At 48.4% G+C, this 24057-nt stretch overlaps 1 protein-coding gene across 2 annotated transcripts in view; it reads left to right on the top strand.

Moving 5' to 3' along the window:
* LOC128687682 (uncharacterized) overlaps positions 1-24057 on the top strand; it is a 271524-nt gene that overhangs the window by 190775 nt on the left and 56692 nt on the right. For both annotated transcript variants that reach the window (XM_070083876.1, XM_070083877.1), the window contains exon 3: positions 21386-21625. In XM_070083876.1, coding sequence (XP_069939977.1) covers positions 21386-21625 — 240 coding nt within the window. The remainder of the gene's footprint in view (positions 1-21385; positions 21626-24057) is intronic.

Genomic DNA, 24057 nt, shown 5'->3' with positions numbered 1-24057 from the left:
ATTAGCAAGAACTCATTTAAAATTACGTCCTTTCTAAAATTTTCTCTTATACATTTAAAAATATACATGTTTTTTCATTTATGTTAATGTAAAATTTAATAATTTTCTACCAAAAGAATCTTAGAAAACTTACCTGACCTTATAATAACAAGCGCAATTTAATTTAACCTAAACCAACTAAATATAATTTAGATAAGTTTACAATATTTAATAATAAACAAACACAATGAAATATATTTTTTTCTCGTAAAGCTCAGAATGATTTTTGCGGAATTATTACATACACAAATCATCGCTGCCTTATTCGGCAAGAAGAACGTTGCTATTTAAACCAAAATAGCAAGTTTTACCTATTCGGCACGACATATAAATATATGTAGGTAAGTATGTATGGCATCTGTGGCCGACTGCTGACGCTGTACATGCCACACAAGCTGGGCAGCATGGTGTACATGCCACACAAGCTGGGCAGGATGGTGTACATGCCACACAAGCTGGGCAGCATGGTGTACATGCCACACAAGCTGGGCAGCATGGTGTACATGCCACACAAGCTCGGCAGCATGGTGTACATGCCACACAAGCTGGGCAGCATGGTGTACATGCCACACAAGCTGGGCAGCATGGTGTACATGCCACACAAGCTGGGCAGCATGGTGTACATGCCACACAAGCTGGGCAGCATGGTGTACATGCCACACAAGCTGGGCAGGATGGTGTACATGCCACACAAGCTGGGCAGCATGGTGTACATGCCACACAAGCTCGGCAGCATGGTGTACATGCCACACAAGCTGGGCAGCATGGTGTACATGCCACACAAGCTGGGCAGCATGGTGTACATGCCACACAAGCTGGGCAGCATGGTGTACATGCCACACAAGCTGGGCAGCATGGTGCACATGCCACACAAGCTGGGAAGGATGGTGTACATGCCACACAAGCTGGGCAGCATGGTGTACATGCCACACAAGCTGGGTAGGATGGTGTACATGCCACACAAGCTGGGCAGCATGGTGTACATGCCACACAAGCTAGGTAGCATGGTGTACATGCCACACAACCTGGGTAGGATGGTGTACATGCCACACAAGCTGGGCAGCATGGTGTACATGCCACACAAGCTGGGTAGGATGGTGTACATGCCACACAAGCTGGGCAGCATGGTGTACATGCCACACAAGCTGGGCAGGATGGTGTACATGCCACACAAGCTGGGCAGCATGGTGTACATGCCACACAAGCTGGGCAGGATGGTGTACATGCCACACAAGCTGGGCAGGATGGTGTACATGCCACACAAGCTGGGCAGCATGGTGTACATGCCACATAAGCTGGCAGCATGGTGTACATGCCACACAAGCTGGGCAGCATGGTGTACATGCCACACAAGCTGGGCAGGATGGTGTACATGCCACACAAGATGGGCAGGATGGTGTACATATGACACAAGCTGGGCAGCATGGTGTACATGTCACACAAGCTGGGCAGCATGGTGTACATGCCACACAAGCTGGGCAGCATGGTGTACATGCCACACAAGCTGGGCAGCATAGTGTACATGCCACAAAAGTTGGGCAGCATGGTGTACATGTCACACAAGCTGGGCAGGATGGTGTACATTCCACACAAGCTGGGCATCATGGTGTATATGCCACACAAGCTGGGCAGCATGGTGTACACGCCACACAAGCTGGGCAGCATGGTGTACATGTCACACAAGCTGGGCAGGATGGTGTACATGCCAAACAAGCTGGGCAGGATGGTGTACATGCCACACAAGCTGGGCAGCATGGTGTACATGCCACACAAGCTGGCAGCATGGTGTACATGCCACACAAGCTGGGCAGCATGGTTTACATGCCACACAAGCTGGGCAGGATGGTGTACATGCAACACAAGATGGGCAGGATGGTGTACATATGACACAAGCTGGGCAGCATGGTGTACATGCCACACAAGCTGGGCAGCATGGTGTACATGCCACACAAGCTGGGCAGCATGGTGTACATGCCACACAAGCTGGGCAGCATAGTGTACATGCCACAAAAGTTGGGCAGCATGGTGTACATGTCACACAAGCTGGGCAGGATGGTGTACATTCCACACAAGCTGGGCATCATGGTGTATATGCCACACAAGCTGGGCAGCATGGTGTACACGCCACACAAGCTGGGCAGCATGGTGTACATGTCACACAAGCTGGGCAGGATGGTGTACATGCCAAACAAGCTGGGCAGGATGGTGTACATGCCACACAAGCTGGGCAGCATGGTGTACATGCCACACAAGCTGGGCAGGATGGTGTACATGCCACACAAGCTGGGCAGGATGGTGTACATGCCAATCAAGCTGGGCAGCATGGTGTACATGCCACACAAGCTGGGCAGCATGGTGTACATGCCACACAAGCTGGGCAGGATGGTGTACATGCCACACAAGCTGGGCAGCATGGTGTACATGCCACACAAGCTGGGTAGCATGGTGTACTTGCCACACAAGCTGGGTAGCATGGTGTACTTGCCACACAAGCTGGGCAGCATGGTGTACATGCCACACAAGCTGGGCAGCATGGTGTACATGCCACACAAGCTGGGTAGCATGGTGTACATGCCACACAAGCTGGGCAGCATGGTGTACATGCCACACAAGCTGGGCAGCATGGTGTACATGCCACACAAGCTGGGCAGCATGGTGTACATGCCACATAAGCTGGGCAGCATGGTGTACATGCCACACAAGTTGGGCAGCATGGTGTACATGCCACACAAGCTGGGCAGCATGGTGTACATGCCACACAAGCTGGGTAGCATGGTGTACATGCCACACAAGCTGGGCAGCATGGTGTACATGCCACACAAGCTGGGCAGGATGGTGTACATGCCACACAAGCTGAGCAGCATGGTGTACGTGCCACACAAGCTGGGCAGCATGGTGTACATCCCACATAAGCTGGGCAGCATGGTGTACATGCCACACAAGTTGGGCAGCATGGTGTACATGCCACACAAGCTGGGCAGCATGGTGTACATGCCACACAAGCTGGGTAGCATGGTGTACATGCCACACAAGCTGGGCAGCATGGTGTACATGCCACACAAGCTGGGCAGGATGGTGTACATGCCACACAAGCTGGGCAGCATGGTGTACATGCCACACAAGCTGGGCAGCATGGTGTACATACCACACAAGCTGGGCAGGATGGTGTACATGCCACACAAGCTGGGCAGCATGGTGTACATGCCACACAAGCTGGGCAGCATGGTGTACATGCCACATAAGCTGGGCAGCATGGTGTACATGCCACACAAGCTGGGCAGCATGGTGTACATACCAAACAAGCTGGGCAGGATGGTGTACATGCCACACAAGCTGGGCAGCATGGTGTACATGCCACATAAGCTGGGCAGCATGATGTACATGCCACACAAGTTGGGCAGCATGGTGTACATGCCACACAAGCTGGGCAGGAGGGTGTACATGCCACACAAGCTGGGCAGCATGGTGTACATGCCACACAAGCTGGGCAGCATGGTGTACATGCCACACAAGCTGGGCAGGATGGTGTACATGCCACACAAGCTGGGCAGCATGGTGTACATGCCACACAAGCTGGGCAGGAGGGTGTACATGCCACACAAGCTGGGCAGCATGGTGTACATGCCACACAAGCTGGGCAGCATGGTGTACATGCCACACAAGCTGGGCAGCATGGTGTATATGCCACACAAGCTGGGCAGGATGGTGTACATGCCACACAAGCTGGGCAGCATGGTGTACATGCCACACAAGCTGGGCAGCATGGTGTACATGCCACACAAGCTGGGCAGCATGGTGTACATGCCACACAAGCTGGGCAGCATGGTGTACATGCCACACAAGCTGGGCAGCATGGTGTACATGCCACACAAGCTGGGCAGGAGGGTGTACATGCCACACAAGCTGGGCAGCATGGTGTACATGCCACACAAGTTGGGCAGCATGGTGTACATGCCACACAAGCTGGGCAGCATGGTGTACATGCCACACAAGCTGGGCAGGATGGTGTACATGCCACACAAGCTGGGCAGCATGGTGTACATGCCACACAAGCTGGGCAGCATGGTGTACATGCCACACAAGCTGGGCAGCATGGTGTACATGCCACACAAGCTGGGCAGCATGGTGTACATGCCACACAAGCTGGGCAGGAGGGTGTACATGCCACACAAGCTTGGCAGCATGGTGTACATGCCACACAAGCTGGGCAGCATGGTGTACATGCCACACAAGCTGGGCAGCATGGTGTATATGCCACACAAGCTGGGCAGGATGGTGTACATGCCACACAAGCTGGGCAGCATGGTGTACATGCCACACAAGCTGGGCAGCATGGTGTACATGCCACACAAGCTGGGCAGCATGGTGTACATGCCACACAAGCTGGGCAGCATGGTGTACATGCCACACAAGCTGGGCAGCATGGTGTACATGCCACACAAGCTGGGCAGGAGGGTGTACATGCCACACAAGCTGGGCAGCATGGTGTACATGCCACACAAGCTGGGCAGCATGGTGTACATGCCACACAAGCTGGGCAGCATGGTGTACATGCCACACAAGCTGGGCAGGATGGTGTACATGCCACACAAGCTGGGCAGCATGGTGTACATGCCACACAAGCTGGGCAGCATGGTGTACATGCCACACAAGCTGGGCAGCATGGTGTACATGCCACACAAGCTGGGCAGCATGGTGTACATGCCACACAAGCTGGGCAGCATGGTGTACATGCCACACAAGCTGGGCAGCATGGTGTACATGCCACACAAGCTGTGGTGTACATGCCACACAAGCAGGATGGTGTACATGCCACACAAGCAGGGCAGCATGGTGTACATGCCACACAAGCTGGGCAGCATGGTGTACATGCCACACAAGCTGGCCAGGATGGTGTACATGCCACACAAGCTGGGCAGCAGCATGGTGTACATGCCACACAAGCTGGGCAGCATGGTGTACATGCCACACAAGCTGGGCAGCATGGTGTACATGCCACACAAGCTGGGCAGCATGGTGTACATGCCACACAAGGGTGTACATGCCACACAAGCTGGGCAGCATGGTGTACATGCCACACAAGCTGGGCAGCATGGTGTACATGCCAGGATGGTGTACATGCCACACAAGCTGGGCAGGATGGTGTACATGCCACACAAGCTGGGCAGCATGGTGTACATGCCACACAAGCTGGGCAGCATGGTGTACATGCCACACAAGCTGGGCAGCATGGTGTACATGCCACACAAGCTGGGCAGCATGGTGTACATGCCACACAAGTTGGGCAGCATGGTGTACATGCCACACAAGCTGGGCAGCATGGTGTACATGCCACACAAGCTGGGCAGCATGGTGTACATACCACACAAGCTGGGCAGGATGGTGTACATGCCACACAAGCTGGCCAGGATGGTGTACAGCCATGGGCAGCATGTACATGCCACACAAGCTGGGCAGCATGGTGTACATGCCACACAAGCTGGGCAGCATGGTGTACATGCCACACAAGCTGGGCAGCATGGTGTACATGCCACACAAGCTGGGCAGCATGGTGTACATGCCACACAAGCTGGGCAGGATGGTGTACATGCCACACAAGCTGGGCAGCATGATGTACATGCCACACAAGCTCGGCAGCATGGTGTACATGCCACACAAGCTGGGCAGCATGGTGTACATGCCACACAAGCTGGGCAGGATGGTGTACATGCCATACAAGCTGGGCAGCATGGTGTACATGCCACACAAGCTCGGCAGCATGGTGTACATGCCATACAAGCTGGGCAGCATGATGTACATGCCACACAAGCTCGGCAGCATGGTGTACATGCCACACAAGCTGGGCAGCATGGTGTACATGCCATACAAGCTGGGCAGCATGGTGTACATGCCACACAAGCTGGGCAGCATGGTGTACATGCCATACAAGCTGGGCAGCATGGTGTACATGCCACACAAGCTGGGCAGCATGGTGTACATGCCACACAAGCTGGGCAGCATGGTGTACATGCCACACAAGCTCGGCAGCATGGTGTACATGCCACACAAGCTGGGCATCATGGTGTACATGCCACACAAGCTGGGCAGCATGGTGTACATGCCATACAAGCTGGGCAGCATGGTGTACATGCCACACAAGCTGGGCAGCATGGTGTACATGCCATACAAGCTGGGCAGCATGGTGTACATGCCACACAAGCTGGGCAGCATGGTGTACATGCCATACAAGCTGGGCAGCATGGTGTACATGCCACACAAGCTGGGCAGCATGGTGTACATGCCACACAAGCTGGGCAGCATGGTGTACATGCCACACAAGCTGGGCAGCATGGTGTACATGCCATACAAGCTGGGCAGCATGGTGTACATGCCACACAAGCTGGGCAGCATGGTGTACATGCCACACAAGCTGGGCAGCATGGTGTACATGCCATACAAGCTGGGCAGCATGGTGTACATGCCACACAAGCTGGGCAGCATGGTGTACATGCCACACAAGCTGGGCAGCATGGTGTACATGCCACACAAGCTGGGCAGCATGGTGTACATGCCACACAAGCTGGGCAGCATGGTGTACATGCCACACAAGCTGGGCAGCATGGTGTACATGCCACACAAGCTGGGCAGCATGGTGTACATGCCATACAAGCTGGGCAGCATGGTGTACATGCCACACAAGCTGGGCAGCATGGTGTACATGCCACACAAGCTGGGGGCAGCATGGTGTACATGCCACACAAGCTGGGCAGCATGGTGTACATGCCACACAAGCTGGGCAGCATGGTGTACATGCCATACAAGCTGGGCAGCATACATGCCACACAAGCTGGGCAGGTGTACATGCCACACAAGTGGGCAGCATGGTGTACATGCCACACAAGCTGGGCAGCATGGTGTACATGGTGTACATGCCACACAAGCTGGGCAGCATGGTGTACATGCCACACAAGCTGGGCAGCATGGTGTACATGCCACACAAGCTGGGCAGCATGGTGTACATGCCACACAAGGTGTACATGCCACACAAGGGGTAGCATGGTGTACATGCCACACAAGCTGGGCAGCATGGTGTACATGCCACACAAGCTGGGCAGCATGGTGTACATGCCACACTGGGCAGCATGGTGTACTGCCACACAAGCTGGGCAGCATGGTGTACATGCCACACAAGCTGGGCAGCATGCATGCCACACAAGCTGGGTAGCATGGTGTACATGCCACACAAGCTGGGCAGCATGGTGTACATGCCACACAAGCTGGGCAGCATGGTGTACATGCCACACAAGCTGGGCAGCATGGTGTACATGCCATACAAGCTGGGCAGCATGGTGTACATGCCACACAAGCTGGGCAGCATGGTGTACATGCCACACAAGCTGGGCAGCATGGTGTACATGCCACACAAGCTGGGCAGCATGGTGTACATGCCATACAAGCTGGGCAGCATGGTGTACATGCCACACAAGCTGGGCAGCATGGTGTACATGCCACACAAGCTGGGCAGCATGGTGTACATGCCACACAAGCTGGGCAGCATGGTGTACATGCCACACAAGCTGGGCAGCATGGTGTACATGCCACACTGGGCAGCATGCATGGCTGGGCAGCATGGTGTACATGCCACACAAGCTGGGCAGCATGGTGTACATGCCACACAAGCTGGGCAGCATGGTGTACATGCCACACAAGCTGGGCAGCATGGTGTACATGCCATACAAGCTGGGCAGCATGGTGTACATGCCACACAAGCTGGGCAGCATGGTGTACATGCCACACAAGCTGGGCAGCATGGTGTACATGCCATACAAGCTGGGCAGCATGGTGTACATGCCACACAAGCTGGGCAGCATGGTGTACATGCCACACAAGCTGGGCAGCATGGTGTACATGCCACACAAGCTGGGCAGCATGGTGTACATGCCACACAAGCTGGGCAGCATGGTGTACATGCCACACAAGCTGGGCAGCATGGTGTACATGCCACACAAGCTGGGCAGCATGGTGTACATGCCAAACAAGCTGGGCAGCATGCATGCCACACAAGCTGGGCAGCATGGTGTACATGCCACACAAGCTGGGCAGCATGGTGTACATGCCACACAAGCTGGGCCGCATGGTGTACATGCCACAAGCAAGGTGTACATGCCACACAAGCTGGGCAGCATGGTGTACATGCCACACAAGCTGGGCAGCATGGTGTACATGCCACACAAGCTGGGCAGCATGGTGTACATGCCATACAAGCTGGGCAGCATGGTGTACATGCCACACAAGCTGGGCAGCATGGTGTACATGCCACACAAGCTGGGCAGCATGGTGTACATGCCACACAAGCTGGGCAGCATGGTGTACATGCCACACAAGCTGGGCAGCATGGTGTACATGCCATACAAGCTGGGCAGCATGGTGTACATGCCACACAAGCTGGGCAGCATGGTGTACATGCCACACAAGCTGGGCAGCATGGTGTACATGCCACACAAGCTGGGCAGCATGGTGTACATGCCACACAAGCTGGGCAGGATGGTGTACATGCCACACAAGCTGGGCAGCATGGTGTACATGCCACACAAGCTCGGCAGCATGGTGTACATGCCACACAAGCTGGGCAGGATGGTGTACATGCCACACAACCTGGACAGCATGGTGTACATGCCACACAAGCTGGGCAGCATGGTGTACATGCCACACATGCTGGGCAGGATGGTGTACATGCCACACAAGCTGGGCAGCATGGTGTACATGCCACACAAGCTCGGCAGCATGGTGTACATGCCACACAAGCTGGGCAGCATGGTGTACATGCCACACAAGCTGGGCAGCATGGTGTACATGCCACACAAGCTGGGCAGCATGGTGTACATGCCACACAAGCTGGGCAGCATGGTGTACATGCCACACAAGCTGGGCAGCATGGTGTACATGCCACACAAGCTGGGAAGGATGGTGTACATGCCACACAAGCTGGGCAGCATGGTGTACATGCCACACAAGCTGGGTAGGATGGTGTACATGCCACACAAGCTGGGCAGCATGGTGTACATGCCACACAAGCTAGGTAGCATGGTGTACATGCCACACAACCTGGGTAGGATGGTGTACATGCCACACAAGCTGGGCAGCATGGTGTACATGCCACACAAGCTGGGTAGGATGGTGTACATGCCACACAAGCTGGGCAGCATGGTGTACATGCCACACAAGCTGGGCAGGATGGTGTACATGCCACACAAGCTGGGCAGGATGGTGTACATGCCACACAAGCTGGGCAGCATGGTGTACATGCCACACAAGCTGGCAGCATGGTGTACATGCCACACAAGCTGGGCAGCATGGTGTACATGCCACACAAGCTGGGCAGGATGGTGTACATGCCACACAAGATGGGCAGGATGGTGTACATATGACACAAGCTGGGCAGCATGGTGTACATGCCACACAAGCTGGGCAGCATGGTGTACATGCCACACAAGCTGGGCAGCATGGTGTACATGCCACACAAGCTGGGCAGCATAGTGTACATGCCACAAAAGTTGGGCAGCATGGTGTACATGTCACACAAGCTGGGCAGGATGGTGTACATTCCACACAAGCTGGGCATCATGGTGTATATGTCACACAAGCTGGGCAGAATGGTGTACACGCCACACAAGCTGGGCAGCATGGTGTACATGTCACACAAGCTGGGCAGGATGGTGTACATGCCAAACAAGCTGGGCAGGATGGTGTACATGCCACACAAGCTGGGCAGCATGGTGTACATGCCACACAAGCTGGGCAGGATGGTGTACATGCCACACAAGCTGGGCAGGATGGTGTACATGCCAATCAAGCTGGGCAGCATGGTGTACATGCCACACAAGCTGGGCAGCATGGTGTACATGCCACACAAGCTGGGCAGGATGGTGTACATGCCACACAAGCTGGGCAGCATGGTGTACATGCCACACAAGCTGGGTAGCATGGTGTACTTGCCACACAAGCTGGGTAGCATGGTGTACTTGCCACACAAGCTGGGCAGCATGGTGTACATGCCACACAAGCTGGGCAGCATGGTGTACATGCCACACAAGCTGGGTAGCATGGTGTACATGCCACACAAGCTGGGCAGCATGGTGTACATGCCACACAAGCTGGGCAGCATGGTGTACATGCCACACAAGCTGGGCAGCATGGTGTACATGCCACATAAGCTGGGCAGCATGGTGTACATGCCACACAAGTTGGGCAGCATGGTGTACATGCCACACAAGCTGGGCAGCATGGTGTACATGCCACACAAGCTGGGTAGCATGGTGTACATGCCACACAAGCTGGGCAGCATGGTGTACATGCCACACAAGCTGGGCAGGATGGTGTACATGCCACACAAGCTGAGCAGCATGGTGTACATGCCACACAAGCTGGGCAGCATGGTGTACATCCCACATAAGCTGGGCAGCATGGTGTACATGCCACACAAGTTGGGCAGCATGGTGTACATGCCACACAAGCTGGGCAGCATGGTGTACATGCCACACAAGCTGGGCAGCATGGTGTACATGCCACACAAGCTGGGCAGGATGGTGTACATGCCACACAAGCTGGGCAGCATGGTGTACATGCCACACAAGCTGGGCAGCATGGTGTACATACCACACAAGCTGGGCAGGATGGTGTACATGCCACACAAGCTGGCCAGGATGGTGTACATGCCACACAAGCTGGGCAGCATGGTGTACATGCCACACAAGCTGGGCAGCATGGTGTACATGCCACACAAGCTGGGCAGCATGGTGTACATGCCACACAAGCTGGGCAGCATGGTGTACATGCCACACAAGCTGGGCAGCATGGTGTACATGCCACACAAGCTGGGCAGGATGGTGTACATGCCACACAAGCTGGGCAGCATGCTGTACATGCCACACAAGCTGGGCAGCATGGTGTACATGCCACACAAGCTGGGCAGGATGGTGTACATGCCACACAAGCTGGGCAGGATGGTGTACATGCCACACAAGCTGGGCAGCATGGTGTACATGCCACACAAGCTGGGCAGCATGGTGTACATGCCACACAAGCTGGGCAGCATGGTGTACATGCCACACAAGCTGGGCAGCATGGTGTACATGCCACACAAGCTGGGCAGCATGGTGTACATGCCACACAAGCTGGGCAGCATGGTGTACATGCCACACAAGCTCGGCAGCATGGTGTACATGCCACACAAGCTGGGCAGCATGGTGTACATGCCACACAAGCTGGGCAGGATGGTGTACATGCCATACAAGCTGGGCAGCATGGTGTACATGCCACACAAGCTGGGCAGCATGGTGTACATGCCACACAAGCTGGGCAGCATGGTGTACATGCCACACAAGCTGGGCAGCATGGTGTACATGCCACACGAACTGAGATAGCTCTCTACATTATTTCCAAAATTATATATTTTCCTATTTCTTGGTGTTCTCTTTCCATTCTTTCCTTATCTCTCTCTCTCCTCTCTCTTCCCACTCAGTCAATATTGACAGTTTGTTAATTAAGGTAACTTCTAGATTGACGATGGTCTGGGACCAGTCGAAATACTAATGACACAAGGAGTTTCCCTTCTTGCTAATTAGGTACCTGACAAGAACATAACCCACTTTCTCTATCTCTCTTTATATATATATATATATATATATATATATATATATATATATATATATATATATATATATATATATATATATATATATATATATATATATATATATATATGATGAAAGTATTTTCTTTTTGGGGATTTTCTTTCTTTTTTTTTTAGGTCACCCTGCCTCGGTGGGAGACGGCCGACTTGTTGAAAAAATATATATATATATATATATATATATATATATATATATATATATATATATATATATATATATATATATATATATATATATATATATATATATATATATATATATATTCTTTAGATCTCTCTCAAATACACACACACACACACACACACACACACACACACACATGGGACACAGGAACAAGGGCTCATAACTGGAAGTTGAAAATTCAGATGAGTCACAGGGATGTTAGAAAGTATTTCTTCAGCCACTGAGTTGTCAGGAACTGGAACACTCTAGAGAGTGATGCTGTGGAAACAGGATTAAAGCATAGCTTTAAGAAGAAGTATGATAAAGCTCACAGAGCAGAGAGAGTGGACCCAATAGCGGTTGCGACAGAAGCGAAGCCAGGAGCTGTGAATTGGCCCCTGCAACCACAATTAGGTAAGTACACACACACACACAAACAGACACACACAGCAGTAAGACAAGAGAGAGAGGGGTGGGTGGATTGCATTTTCTTGGACTGCAGGAAGGCGTTTGACAAAGTTCCACAAGAGATTAGTGCAAAAATTGGAGGACCAAGCAGGGATAACTGGGAAGGAACTACAATGGATCAGGGAATACTTGTCAGGAAGACAGCAGCGAATCATGGTACGTGGCGAGGTGTCAGAGTGGGCAACTGTAACCATCGGGGTCCCACAGGGGTCAGTCCTAGGACCAGTGCTGTTTCTGGTATTTGTGAACGACATGACGGAAGGAATAGACTCCGAAGTGTCCCTGTTTGCAGATGACGTGAAGTTGATGAGAAGAATTCATTCGATCAAAGACCAGGCAGAACTACAAAGGGATCTGGACAGTCTGCAGGCCTGGTCCAGCAATTGGCTCCTGGAGTTCAACCCCAACAAGTGCAAAGTCATGAAGACTGAGGAAGGGCAAAGAAGACCGCAGACGGAATACAGTTTAGGGGGCCAGAGACTACAAACCTTACTCAAGGAAAAAGATCTTAGGGTGAGCATAACACCAGGCACATCTCCTGAGGCACACATCAACCAAATAACTGCTGAAGCATATGGGCGCCTAGCAAACCTCAGAACAGCATTCCAACATCTTAATAAGGAATCGTTCAGGACCTTGAACACCATGTACGTTAGGCCCATATTGGAGTATGCGGTACCAGTTTGGAACCCACACCTAGCCAAGCACATAAAGAAACTAGAGAAAGTGCAAAGGTTTGCAACAAGACTAGGCCCAGAGCTAAGAGGTAACTACGGCAACTACGACAGAAGTGTCTGAGCCTAGTGTACCTCAGTTCTCGCTCACATCTTCCCGCCTAACACAATAGTACAGAATATAGCTGGTAGTATGACTCAGCCTCATACTAGTACCGTGTATGCTACACCTGTATCTACTTATCCTAGACCAGATCTAGACTCTCTAGGGATGGCTGGACAAGGTGCCCGACCTAAGGACCGTCCAGAAAGACATGTTAATTTCCCCACTCCTCCGTTACCTACTGGTCCTATCTCTCAGGAACAATTTGAGAGGATGGAACGCCTCATTATGTAGCAGACTGCACAAATAGAGGCACAGAGGAAATTGAACGAAGATTATTTCCAGAAAGAAAATGTTCGTCTCGGAAAACAACAGACTGATAGATCTGACAAAGTTGATAAATCTGTTAGTACAACACAGGACACATTTAATGTGCAGAAAGCTGTCCCAATGGTTCCTAAGTTTTTTGAGAGTGACTTAGACACCTATTTTGATGTGTTTGAGAACCAGGCACGTGCTATGAACTGGCACGTAAGCACTGGGCTACCTTGTTGCACACAGCTTTGACAGGAAGAGCTCAAACTTGTACTGCTGCTTTACCATTTGCCAAGTGCAGTAGTTATGATGCTGTCAAGCAAACTATTCTAGAGACATATAACTTGTTACCTGTAAGTTATCAACGTGCATTTCGTACGTTACAACAACGACAAGATCAAACTTGTGTCGAGTTTGCTCATGAGAAAAAAGTTGCATTTGAGAGATGGTCTAGAGCTGCTAAATGTAACAACTACGACAGTCTAGTTCAGTTGTTACTTCACGAAGAGTTTAACAACTGTATGTCCGCTGACATACAAGAATATCTGATCGATCATACGGCCTCGGATATTCTGGAAACTGCAGCATTAGCAGACAATTACGAGATTTCTCACAACCTTGTACGTACTAAAACACAGAGAAACAAGGTAACTAAAAATTGTCCTAGAAGTTGGCAACCTAAATCAGCTGCTCATTGCCAGCCTGATGTACCTGCTACTGTAACTTCTCGTACCTTTACCAGGAAAGCTCACAATTCTGAATCTGTCTCTGTGGCTAGACAGAAATCTGATATCGAGAAGAAGAAAGTTAAATGTACCAATTGTAACAGAAAAGGACATGCTAGAGAGTGTTGCTATAAGATAGAAAGAGATACGAGAAACGGTCGTGCGGCTAGTGCCCCCACACAAGTCGTATCCTCTTCCATGCAACAAAGGCACCAAAATCCAAGTAATAACTCTGATCCTACTGTTTTAGATAATATTACTCAGGATAGATGACTAGCATCAGAAAGTGTATCTGACGAAAAGATTCGTTCAGCGATGAGTCCTTACTTATCGAGAGGTAAAGTAGGATTTGACGAATCACATCTGACTGAGATAATTACTTTCAGAGACACTGGCAGTTATCTCACGTTAGTAAGAGAAGATGCACTGCTCATAACTGATGATACCTATTGCAAGATAGATGTATTGTTAGAAGCCTATGGTGGGGCTGTTATAAAAGTACCTCTGCACAAAGTTTACATTGAAACAGCCTATTATACTGGTTATATTTCAGTGGGTATATCCAGTGGTGTATTTCCCATCAGGTCAGTGGACTTATTGATAGGGAACGATATCCTTCATGCTGGTATATGTAAAGAACCACTTGTGATTGATAATAACACTGATGATAATTATGCCATTGAAGCTTGTAGAGAGAAGCCTATTTTATTTCCTCTCAGCGCAATTACTAGAGCTATGTCAAAGATACAACAACCATCCTTGTCTCCTGTTGAGTTAGTTGATGACAATGATTTGTGCTTGAATATGTTGTTCAGTGATGCTCTGCGCCCATGATCATTAACACTGACTCCCCCCGGTCATCAACCTAGTCAAGACACAACTGACGTTAAATTTCTAACTCATGATGATTTAATCAAGGATCAGTTTGTTGATCAGTCACTGGAAAGACTGAGAGATATAGCAGTTACTGAGAGTGAAGCAAAGGATCTCGATAATTGTTACTATTATAGTAACGGTGTACTGATGGAGAAAAATACATGTAAGTTGTCAGCTGATAGTGTTTCCACCACAGTCAAGCATCCCGTAGTGTTACCAGTTACATTTCGAGAACAAGCCATTGATTTTGCTCACAATAGTCCCATAGGAGGACATTTGGGTGTCAAGAAGACACTCGGTAAACTGGCAAAACATTTTACTTGGCCTAAAATGAAGGAAACAGTAGCTGATCATGTGCGACATTGCCACGTGTGTCAAGTGACAGGCAAGCCAGCACACACACCTCCACCTACACCTCTCACTGTGTTCACTAGTAGCAAAGTTCAGTTCATCTGGACTAGAGATTGTTCAGACTCGTTCAAAAGATTGAAACGTTTGCTCTCCTCTGCTCCTGTGTTGAGGAGTCCTAATTTCAATCTTCCTTTCTTTTTACATATAGATGCGAGTGGTTATGCAGTGGGCGCTGTGCTGCTCCAACAGTCAACATCCACTGATATTCTCCATCCTATATGTTACTATTCATCTAAGCTTAAACGACACCAGAAAAATTATGCCACTATTGAGAAAGAGGCTCTAGCTCTTGTGGTGTCCTTGGAACATTTTGAAGTGTATTTGGGCACTTCCCCATTTAAAATTAACGTTTCTTCAGACCACAATCCACTCACTTACATAAACACTATGAAGAGTAAAAATGCTAGGATCATGAGGTGGGCTCTCAGAATCCAGCCTTACTCTATTAGCATACAACATATCAGTGGTCATTATAATGTAATTGCTGACGCTCTGTCACATCCTTAATTATCAGTTACATTAAATTAATGTAATTTTATGCCCAAATACCTTTTGTTACTTGCTATGTCAAATTCAGTAAAGTAACGTAATCTCTCCAGCCCATGTTAACTATGTATACTCATGTCTAATTAATCTATTTAAATATTCACAGTAGTGGTGATGTATGTGTGAGGAGGAGACAGTTGGAGGCAGAAGCTGAGTGTTGAGTGTGTAGTGTTGTGCGGGCGATGTTACTGACTGGCGGAACACTGTCCTGCCACAGACCCCCCCCCCTCACTACACACCTTAGCTTCCCCATACGCAGATGTCCATACTGCCTCGCATTCCACTACCACTATTTAGGAGTGGAATGCCATCTCCTGTCTATTGCACAAGACTATTGTTCATATGCAGTCTCCATTACTGTGATCGAGCCTCAACATGTCATGCTTGTCTACGCTATCCTGTCTCTACACTGATGTACATAATCACGAGTATGCAGAGATACGATACTGTGTACTGCCCTAGTACTAGGGAGATAACTTAATGATATAGACACTGTGAAATTATAAAAGTGCTTGGCACAAGAGTGACTATGGATTTCAATATTAAATTGTGTTATTTAAAGTGACGTGAGTAATCAGTAATTATGTGAAAGACATTAACGCAACTCCTAGTGCGACCGTTTGTCGTGTTGGGGGGTGTTGTGACCCCTGAATGGGTCACAATGTATACAATGTATATTGCCTTTTCATATAATTTTATACTGCTTATATTTGCGATAATAGCTAAATCGTAGATATATTGCTTTATATTATTATTTGACTTAGTTATTTTTATTAGGTAGGATGTAACATATATTATTCAGTGCTAATAATTCAAGTCTTAATTGTCTAACTACTGTAATTATTGCTTGTGGCTCGTTACTCTGCTGGCTTCTCGGTGTTGATGGGCAGCAACTGTCCACGGAGCAATCACGTGATCGAGGGGGGTGTTCACACCTCGCCTGAAGTAGTCAGTCTGGGCTAGACTCTATTGATGGTTGGACATATTCCTGACAAGACGTGCCTAACTCTCCTTTATTGGCCCTTGTTGGAAGATCGCCTCTGTCACTTTCTTGTTGTTGGTTCTGTAGAACTGTTCACAGAACATTGTCTAGACTTAGTGATTTTAGACGTTGTACTGAGGTTGTGTGTCGCATAGACACTCTGAGCAACTCAGGTCCTGAGCTGTAGCTTCTGACCTAATTTGTACTGGTATCTGTGTACTGTCACAGTCGGGGATTTTCTTATGCTGAACTTAGATTCAGTAGTATGGGAGTTTTGCGACTTTTGTGGAGGATCTGCAGATGGTCCCTACTTAGTGTCGTTATATTATCTCCTTGTTCCTGATTCTGTGTCGCAGTTGCTTGTTATATTGCTATTGGGCTTAACAGTCGTTTTATTGTTCAAGCAAGCTGTTCTGATTGCCAGGTGGTCAAGAAGTTAGTCGATGTGAGGACTTTGTCAGTCACTGGTTCAAGTCTAGTCGAGTCGTGAGACATAGCGAACTACTTAGAGCACTTACACACATACACACAAACTTATTTGTATATTGTATTATTAAATGTTAATGTACCAGACGGTACTTAAGACATAAATATGTGATATGTGCCTTCAGCACAATACTGTTCATGGGAAAAGTGATTATTATTACTTTGATTACTGTGATTAATTTAATTTAATTTGATAATATACTCCTAGACATCTTTATTGTTAATAAACTTATTAAATTTTAATTTCTCTAGTTAGTAGCCTACCAGTTGTAATCCTGAAGCACTAATAATTCTTATTGAATTCTAATGGATAATTGGACCAGGATACTGACTAATTGTTACGAAAACCCAGTAACAGGCTGGATGCTAGAAGGGCAGTCCTTTCTAGTATTCACTGGAGATCTCTAAGCATATTAGAAATCGCGTTTTTTGTAACAGTAAGTCCTACGAGGAGAGGTTAAGGGAAATCAACCTGACGACACTGGAGGACAGGAGAGATAGGGGGGACATGATAACGACACACAAAATACTGAGAGGAATTGACAAGGTGAACAAAGACAGGATGTTCCAGAGATTGGACACAGTAACAAGGGGACACAGTTGGAAGTTGAAGACACAGACGAATCACAGGGATGTTAGGAAGTATTTCTTCAGCCACAGAGTAGTTAGGAAGTGGAATAGTTTGGGAAGCGATGTAGTAGTAGAGGCAGGATCCATACATAGCTATAAGCAGAGGTATGGAAAAGCTCACGGTTCAGGGTGAGTGACCTAGTAGCGACCAGTGAAGATGCGGGGCCAGAAGCTAGGACTCGACCCCTGCAACCTCAACTAGGTGAGTACAACTAGGTAAGTACAGACAAACATGTCAAGAAACTGGAAAAAGTGCGAAGGTTTGCAACGAGACTAGTCCTAGAGCTACGAGGTATGAACCATGAGTATATGTAGTAGAGGACCGTAACCTGATAACTGTAGAAAAGAGGACAAGGGAAAATATGATAACATTAAAATACTCCAAAGGAAATGATAGTTGGGGTACAGGGACAGGCTGAGAGGAGGAAAACAGGTACACGGGGGACACAGCTGGAAGATGAAAATATAAACCAGTCATAAAGATGTCAGAAACTGTTTCTTCAGGTTTATGGTGGTTACGACAGTGACAGTAGTTTCTTATCATCTCTCTTAACAGGAATAACATTAACTATTATAACCATCCTGCAGGATAACATTGTTCACTCCGCCAGGATAACATTGTTCCCTCCTCCAGGATAACATTGTTCCCTCCTCCAGGATAATATTGTTCCCTCCTCCAGGATAACATTGTTCCCTCCTCCAGGATAACATTGTTCCCTCCTCCAGGATAACCTTGTTCCCTCCTCCAGGATAACATTGTTTCCTCCTTCAGTATAACACTGTTCCCTCCTCCAGGATAACATTGTTCCCTCCTTCAGGATAACATTGTTCCCTCCTCCAGGATAACATTGTTCCCTCCTTCAGGATAACATTGTTGCCTCCTCCAGGATAACATTGTTCCCTCCTTCAGGATAACATTGTTCCCTTCTTCAGGATAACACTGTTCCCTCCTTCAGGATAACATCGCTCCCTCCTCCAGGATATCATTGTTCCCTCCTTCAGGATAACATTGTTCCCTCCTCCAGGATAACATTGTTCCCTGCTCCAGGATAACATTGTTCCCTGCTCCAGGATAACATTGTTCCCTCCTCCAGGATAACATTGCTCCCTCCTCCAGGATAACATTGTTCCCTCCTTCAGTATAACATTGTTCTTCCTCCAGGATAACATTGTTCCCTGCTCCAGGATAACATTGTTCCCTCCTCCAGGATAACATTGTTCCCTCCTCCAGGATAACATTGTTCCCTCCTCCAGGATAACATTGTTCCCTCCTTCAGGATAACATTGTTCCCTTCTCCAGGATAACATTGTTCCCTCCTTCAGGATAACATTGTTCCCTCCTTCAGGATAACATTGTTCCCTCCTTCAGGATAACATTGTTCCCTCCTTCAGGATAACACTGTTCCCTCCTCCAGGATAACATTGTTCCCTCCTTCAGGATAACATTGTTCCCTCCTCCAGGATAACATTGTTCCCTCCTTCAGGATAACATTGTTGCCTCCTCCAGGATAACATTGTTCCCTCCTTCAGGATAACATTGTTCCCTTCTTCAGGATAACACTGTTCCCTCCTTCAGGATAACATTGCTCCCTCCTCCAGGATATCATTGTTCCCTCCTTCAGGATAACATTGTTCCCTCCTCCAGGATAACATTGTTCCCTGCTCCAGGATAACATTGTTCCCTGCTCCAGGATAACATTGTTCCCTCCTCCAGGATAACATTGCTCCCTCCTCCAGGATAACATTGTTCCCTCCTTCAGGATAACATTGTTCTTCCTCCAGGATAACATTGTTCCCTGCTCCAGGATAACATTGTTCCCTCCTCCAGGATAACATTGTTCCCTCCTCCAGGATAACATTGTTCCCTCCTCCAGGATAACATTGTTCCCTCCTTCAGGATAACATTGTTCCCTTCTCCAGGATAACATTGTTCCCTCCTTCAGGATAACACTGTTCCCTCCTTCAGGATAACATTGTTCCCTCCTCCAGGATAACATTGTTCCCTCTTTCAGGATAACATTGTTCCCTTCTCCAGGATAACATTGTTCCCTCCTTCAGGATAACATTGTTCCCTCCTCCAGGGTAACATTGTTACCTCCTTCAGGATAACATTGTTCCCTCCTCCAGGATAACATTGGTCCCTTTTTCAGGATAACATTGTTCCCTCCTCCAGGATAACATTGTTCCCTCCTTCAGGATATCAATGTTCCCTCCTCCAGGATAACATTGTTCCTTCCTTCAGGATAGCATTGTTCCCTCCTCCTGGATAACATTGTTCCCTCCTTCAGGATAACATTGTTCCCTCCTCCAGGATAACATTGTTCCCTCCTTCAGGATAACATTGTTCCCTCCTCCAGGATAACATTGTTGCCTCCTCCAGGATAACATTGTTCCCTACTTCAGGATAACATTGTTCCCTCCTCCTGGATAACATTGTTCCCTCCTTCAGGATAACATTGTTACCTCCTTCAGGATAACATTGTTCCCTTCTTCAGGATAACATTGTTCCTTCCTTCAGGATAACGTTGTTCCCTCCTACAGGATAACATTGTTCCCTCCTTCAGGATAACATTGTTCCCTCCTCCAGGATAACATTGTTCCCTCCTTCAGGATAACATTGTTCCCTCCTTCAGGATAACATTGCTCCCTCCTCCAGGATAACATTGTTCCCTCCTCCAGGATAACATTGTTCCCTCCTCCAGGATAACATTGTTCCCTCCTCCAGGATAACATTGTTCCCTCCTCCAGGATAACATTGTTCTCTCCTCCAGGATAACATTGTTCCCTCCTCCAGGATAACATTGTTCCCTCCTCCAGGATAACACTGTTCCCACCTCCAGGATAACACTGTTCCCTCCTCCTGGATAACATTGTTCCCTCCTTCAGGATAGCATTGTTCCCTCCTCCATTATAACATTGTTCCCTCCTCCAGGAAAACATTGTTCCCTCCTCCAGGATAACATTGTTCCCTCCTCCAGGATAACATTGTTCCCTCCTCCAATATAACACTGTTCCCTCCTCCAGGATAACATTGTTCCATCCTCAGGATAACATTGTTCTCTCTTCCAGGATAACATTGTTCCCTCCTACAGGATAACATTGTTCCCTCTTCCAGGATAACATTGTTCCCTCCTCCAGGATAACATTGTTCCCTCCTCCAGAATAACACTGTTCCCTCCTCCAGGATAACATTGTTCCCTCCACCAGGATAACAATGCTCCCTCCCTCCTTTAGGTACGACTATACTACTCTCTCCCTCCTTCAGCTACAACTACACTGCTCTCTCCCTCCTTCAGGTACGCCTACAGTGGTCGTCCAGTGGTCATCACAGATGGTCAGAGAAACTGGACAGCACCCAGCACCTTCTCTTTCGACTTCTTCAAGTCCATCTATGCTGACGACTCCCCAGTGCTGGAGAACTTCGAGCGGGACTGTCAGTTCTTCCCCTACCAGACCGAGTTCCGTAACCTGCGACATGTCTTTAACATGACCCACGAGAGAGTAGAGATGAGAGGTGATCCCTGGTACATTGGATGGTGAGTTGACCTTAACATTAAACTGTAATGAATGTTTGAACTCTGATGACCTCACTGCTTTGTACTGATTGACCTCTGATGACCTCACTACTCTGTACTGATTGTTTGACCTCTGCCGACCTTCTCACTACCTTGTACTAATTGTCTGACTTGTCGTGACCTTGTCTAATTGTAAGACCTCTGCTGACCTTGTCACTACCTTGCAGTAATTGTATGACCTCTGATGAGATTGCCACTACTTTGTACTGTCTGACCTCTGATGATCTTGTCACCACCTTGAATTGATTGTCTGACCTCTGATGACCTTGTCACTACCTTGCATTGATCTTCTGACCTCTGGTGACCTTCCCATCAGCACTGGTTAACCTTATATTAACCTCTGGTACACTAGTTGCTAAGTTGATCCATCTATTAACTCCATTTGTGTTCACGACCAGAGGATTTTTAACCCAGGATAAACCAAGACAATTAACCTGGGAGTGTTAGTAACACCCAGGTACCTACTTACTGCTAGGTACACAGTGACAGCAGGTGTAAGGTGACTAACACCCAGGCACCTACTTACTGCTAGGTACACAGTGACAGCAGGTGTAGGGTGGCCAACACTCAGGCACCTACTTACTGCTAGATACGCAATGACATCAGGTGTAGGGTGACTAACACTCAGGCATCTACTTACTGCTAGGTACACAGTGACAGCAGTTGTCGAGAAACATGCCCAGCTTTTCCACCCACCCCACCCCTCAAGGAAGGTTCCTTGATGTTGGTGAGGGGCTCTTGATTTAGGGAATTGGATCTGTGCTCCAGTTCCCCGAATTAAGCCTGAATGCCTTCCACATATCCCCCCCCCCAGGCGCTGTATAATCCTCCGGGTTTAGCGCTTCCCCCTTGATTATAATAATAATAATAATCCACCCACCCCAGCATCGAACCCGTCACCCTCTGTTGTCAACCAAAGGCACAAACACACACACACCGCATTCAAAATTACTCAAAAAAATAGCTCATTTTCAAATATTACCGCTGCAAAACCACCTTAATTCTATTACGAACTCCATCTGACCGATTAATAAAAAAAATCGTATCTCTTCGCTCACGGCTGAATTACCTTTAAAAATAATGTAATCAAAGTCTTCCTCTGGGTATTTTTTGTGTAATTAAGGCTGTTCAATTATGGATTATATTTTGCCTTTTAAAGTTCAGATTTGTTCAATGTTTTAATGTTCAGGTAAGAGTGTGACATATTAATGATGTTTATGTTAGGCAGTTGTGTGTGTGTGTGTGTTGTGTGAGTGTGTGTGTGTGTTTGTGTGTGTGTGTGTACTCGCCTAATTGTACTCACCTAATTGTGGTTGCAGGGGTCGAGACTCAGCTCCTGGCCCCGCCTCTTCACTGATCGCTACTGGGTCCTCTCTCTCTCTGCTTCCTGAGCTTTGTCATACCTCTTCTTAAAACTATGTATGGTTCCTGCCTCCACTACTTCACTTGCTAGGCTATTCCACTTGCTGACAACTCTATGACTGAAGAAATACTTCCTAACGTCCCTGTGACTCGTCTGAGACTTCAGCTTCCAGTTGTGACCCCTTGTCCCTGTGTCCCCTCTCTGGAACATCCTATCTCTGTCCACCTTGTCTATTCCCCGCAGTATCTTGTATGTCGTTATCATGTCTCCCCTGACCCTCCTGGCCTCCAGTGTCGTCAGGCCGATTTCCCTCAACCTTTCGTCGTAGGACAATCCCCGTAGCTCTGGGACTAGTCTTGTTGCAAACCTTTGCACTTTCTCTAATTTCTTGACGTGCTTGACTAGGTGTGGATTCCAAACTGGTGCTGCATACTCCAGTATGGGCCTGACGTAAATGGTATACAGAGTCTTGAACGACTCCTTACTGAGGTATCGGAACGCTATCCGTAGGTTTGCCAGGCGCCCGTATGCTGCAGCAGTTATCTGATTGATGTGCGCCTCAGTGTGTGTGTGTGTGTGTGTGTGTGTGTTTAATTATTCGGTTTGTCTGTAATAATTAATGTTCAAAGTGCAGTGGTAAACCCGTAGGGACAACATGCAGCTTTGGTGTAGCAACAAAAATATAGCAAAGAGAGAGCTCTGAGTGAGAGACAGTGACTGTTTCTCTCTCTCTCTCTCTCTCTCTCTCTCTCTCTCTCTCTCTCTCTCTCTCTCTCTCTCTCTCTCTCTCTCTCTCTCTCTTTCTCTCTCTCTCTCTCTCCCTACCACACGCTATCAAATTCTCCTATATTCTTAAAATTCATCACGTTCTTTGTCCCTCCCACACACACACAACACACACACACACACACACACACACACACACACACACACACAACACACACACACACACACACACACACACACACACACACACACACACAACAGACACACACACACAAACACACACACACAACATACAAACACACAC

This window comes from Cherax quadricarinatus, chromosome 11 (genome assembly GCF_038502225.1).
Source record: "Cherax quadricarinatus isolate ZL_2023a chromosome 11, ASM3850222v1, whole genome shotgun sequence".
NCBI lineage: Eukaryota > Metazoa > Arthropoda > Malacostraca > Decapoda > Parastacidae > Cherax > Cherax quadricarinatus.
This window is presented reverse-complemented; position numbering and strand designations above follow the sequence as displayed.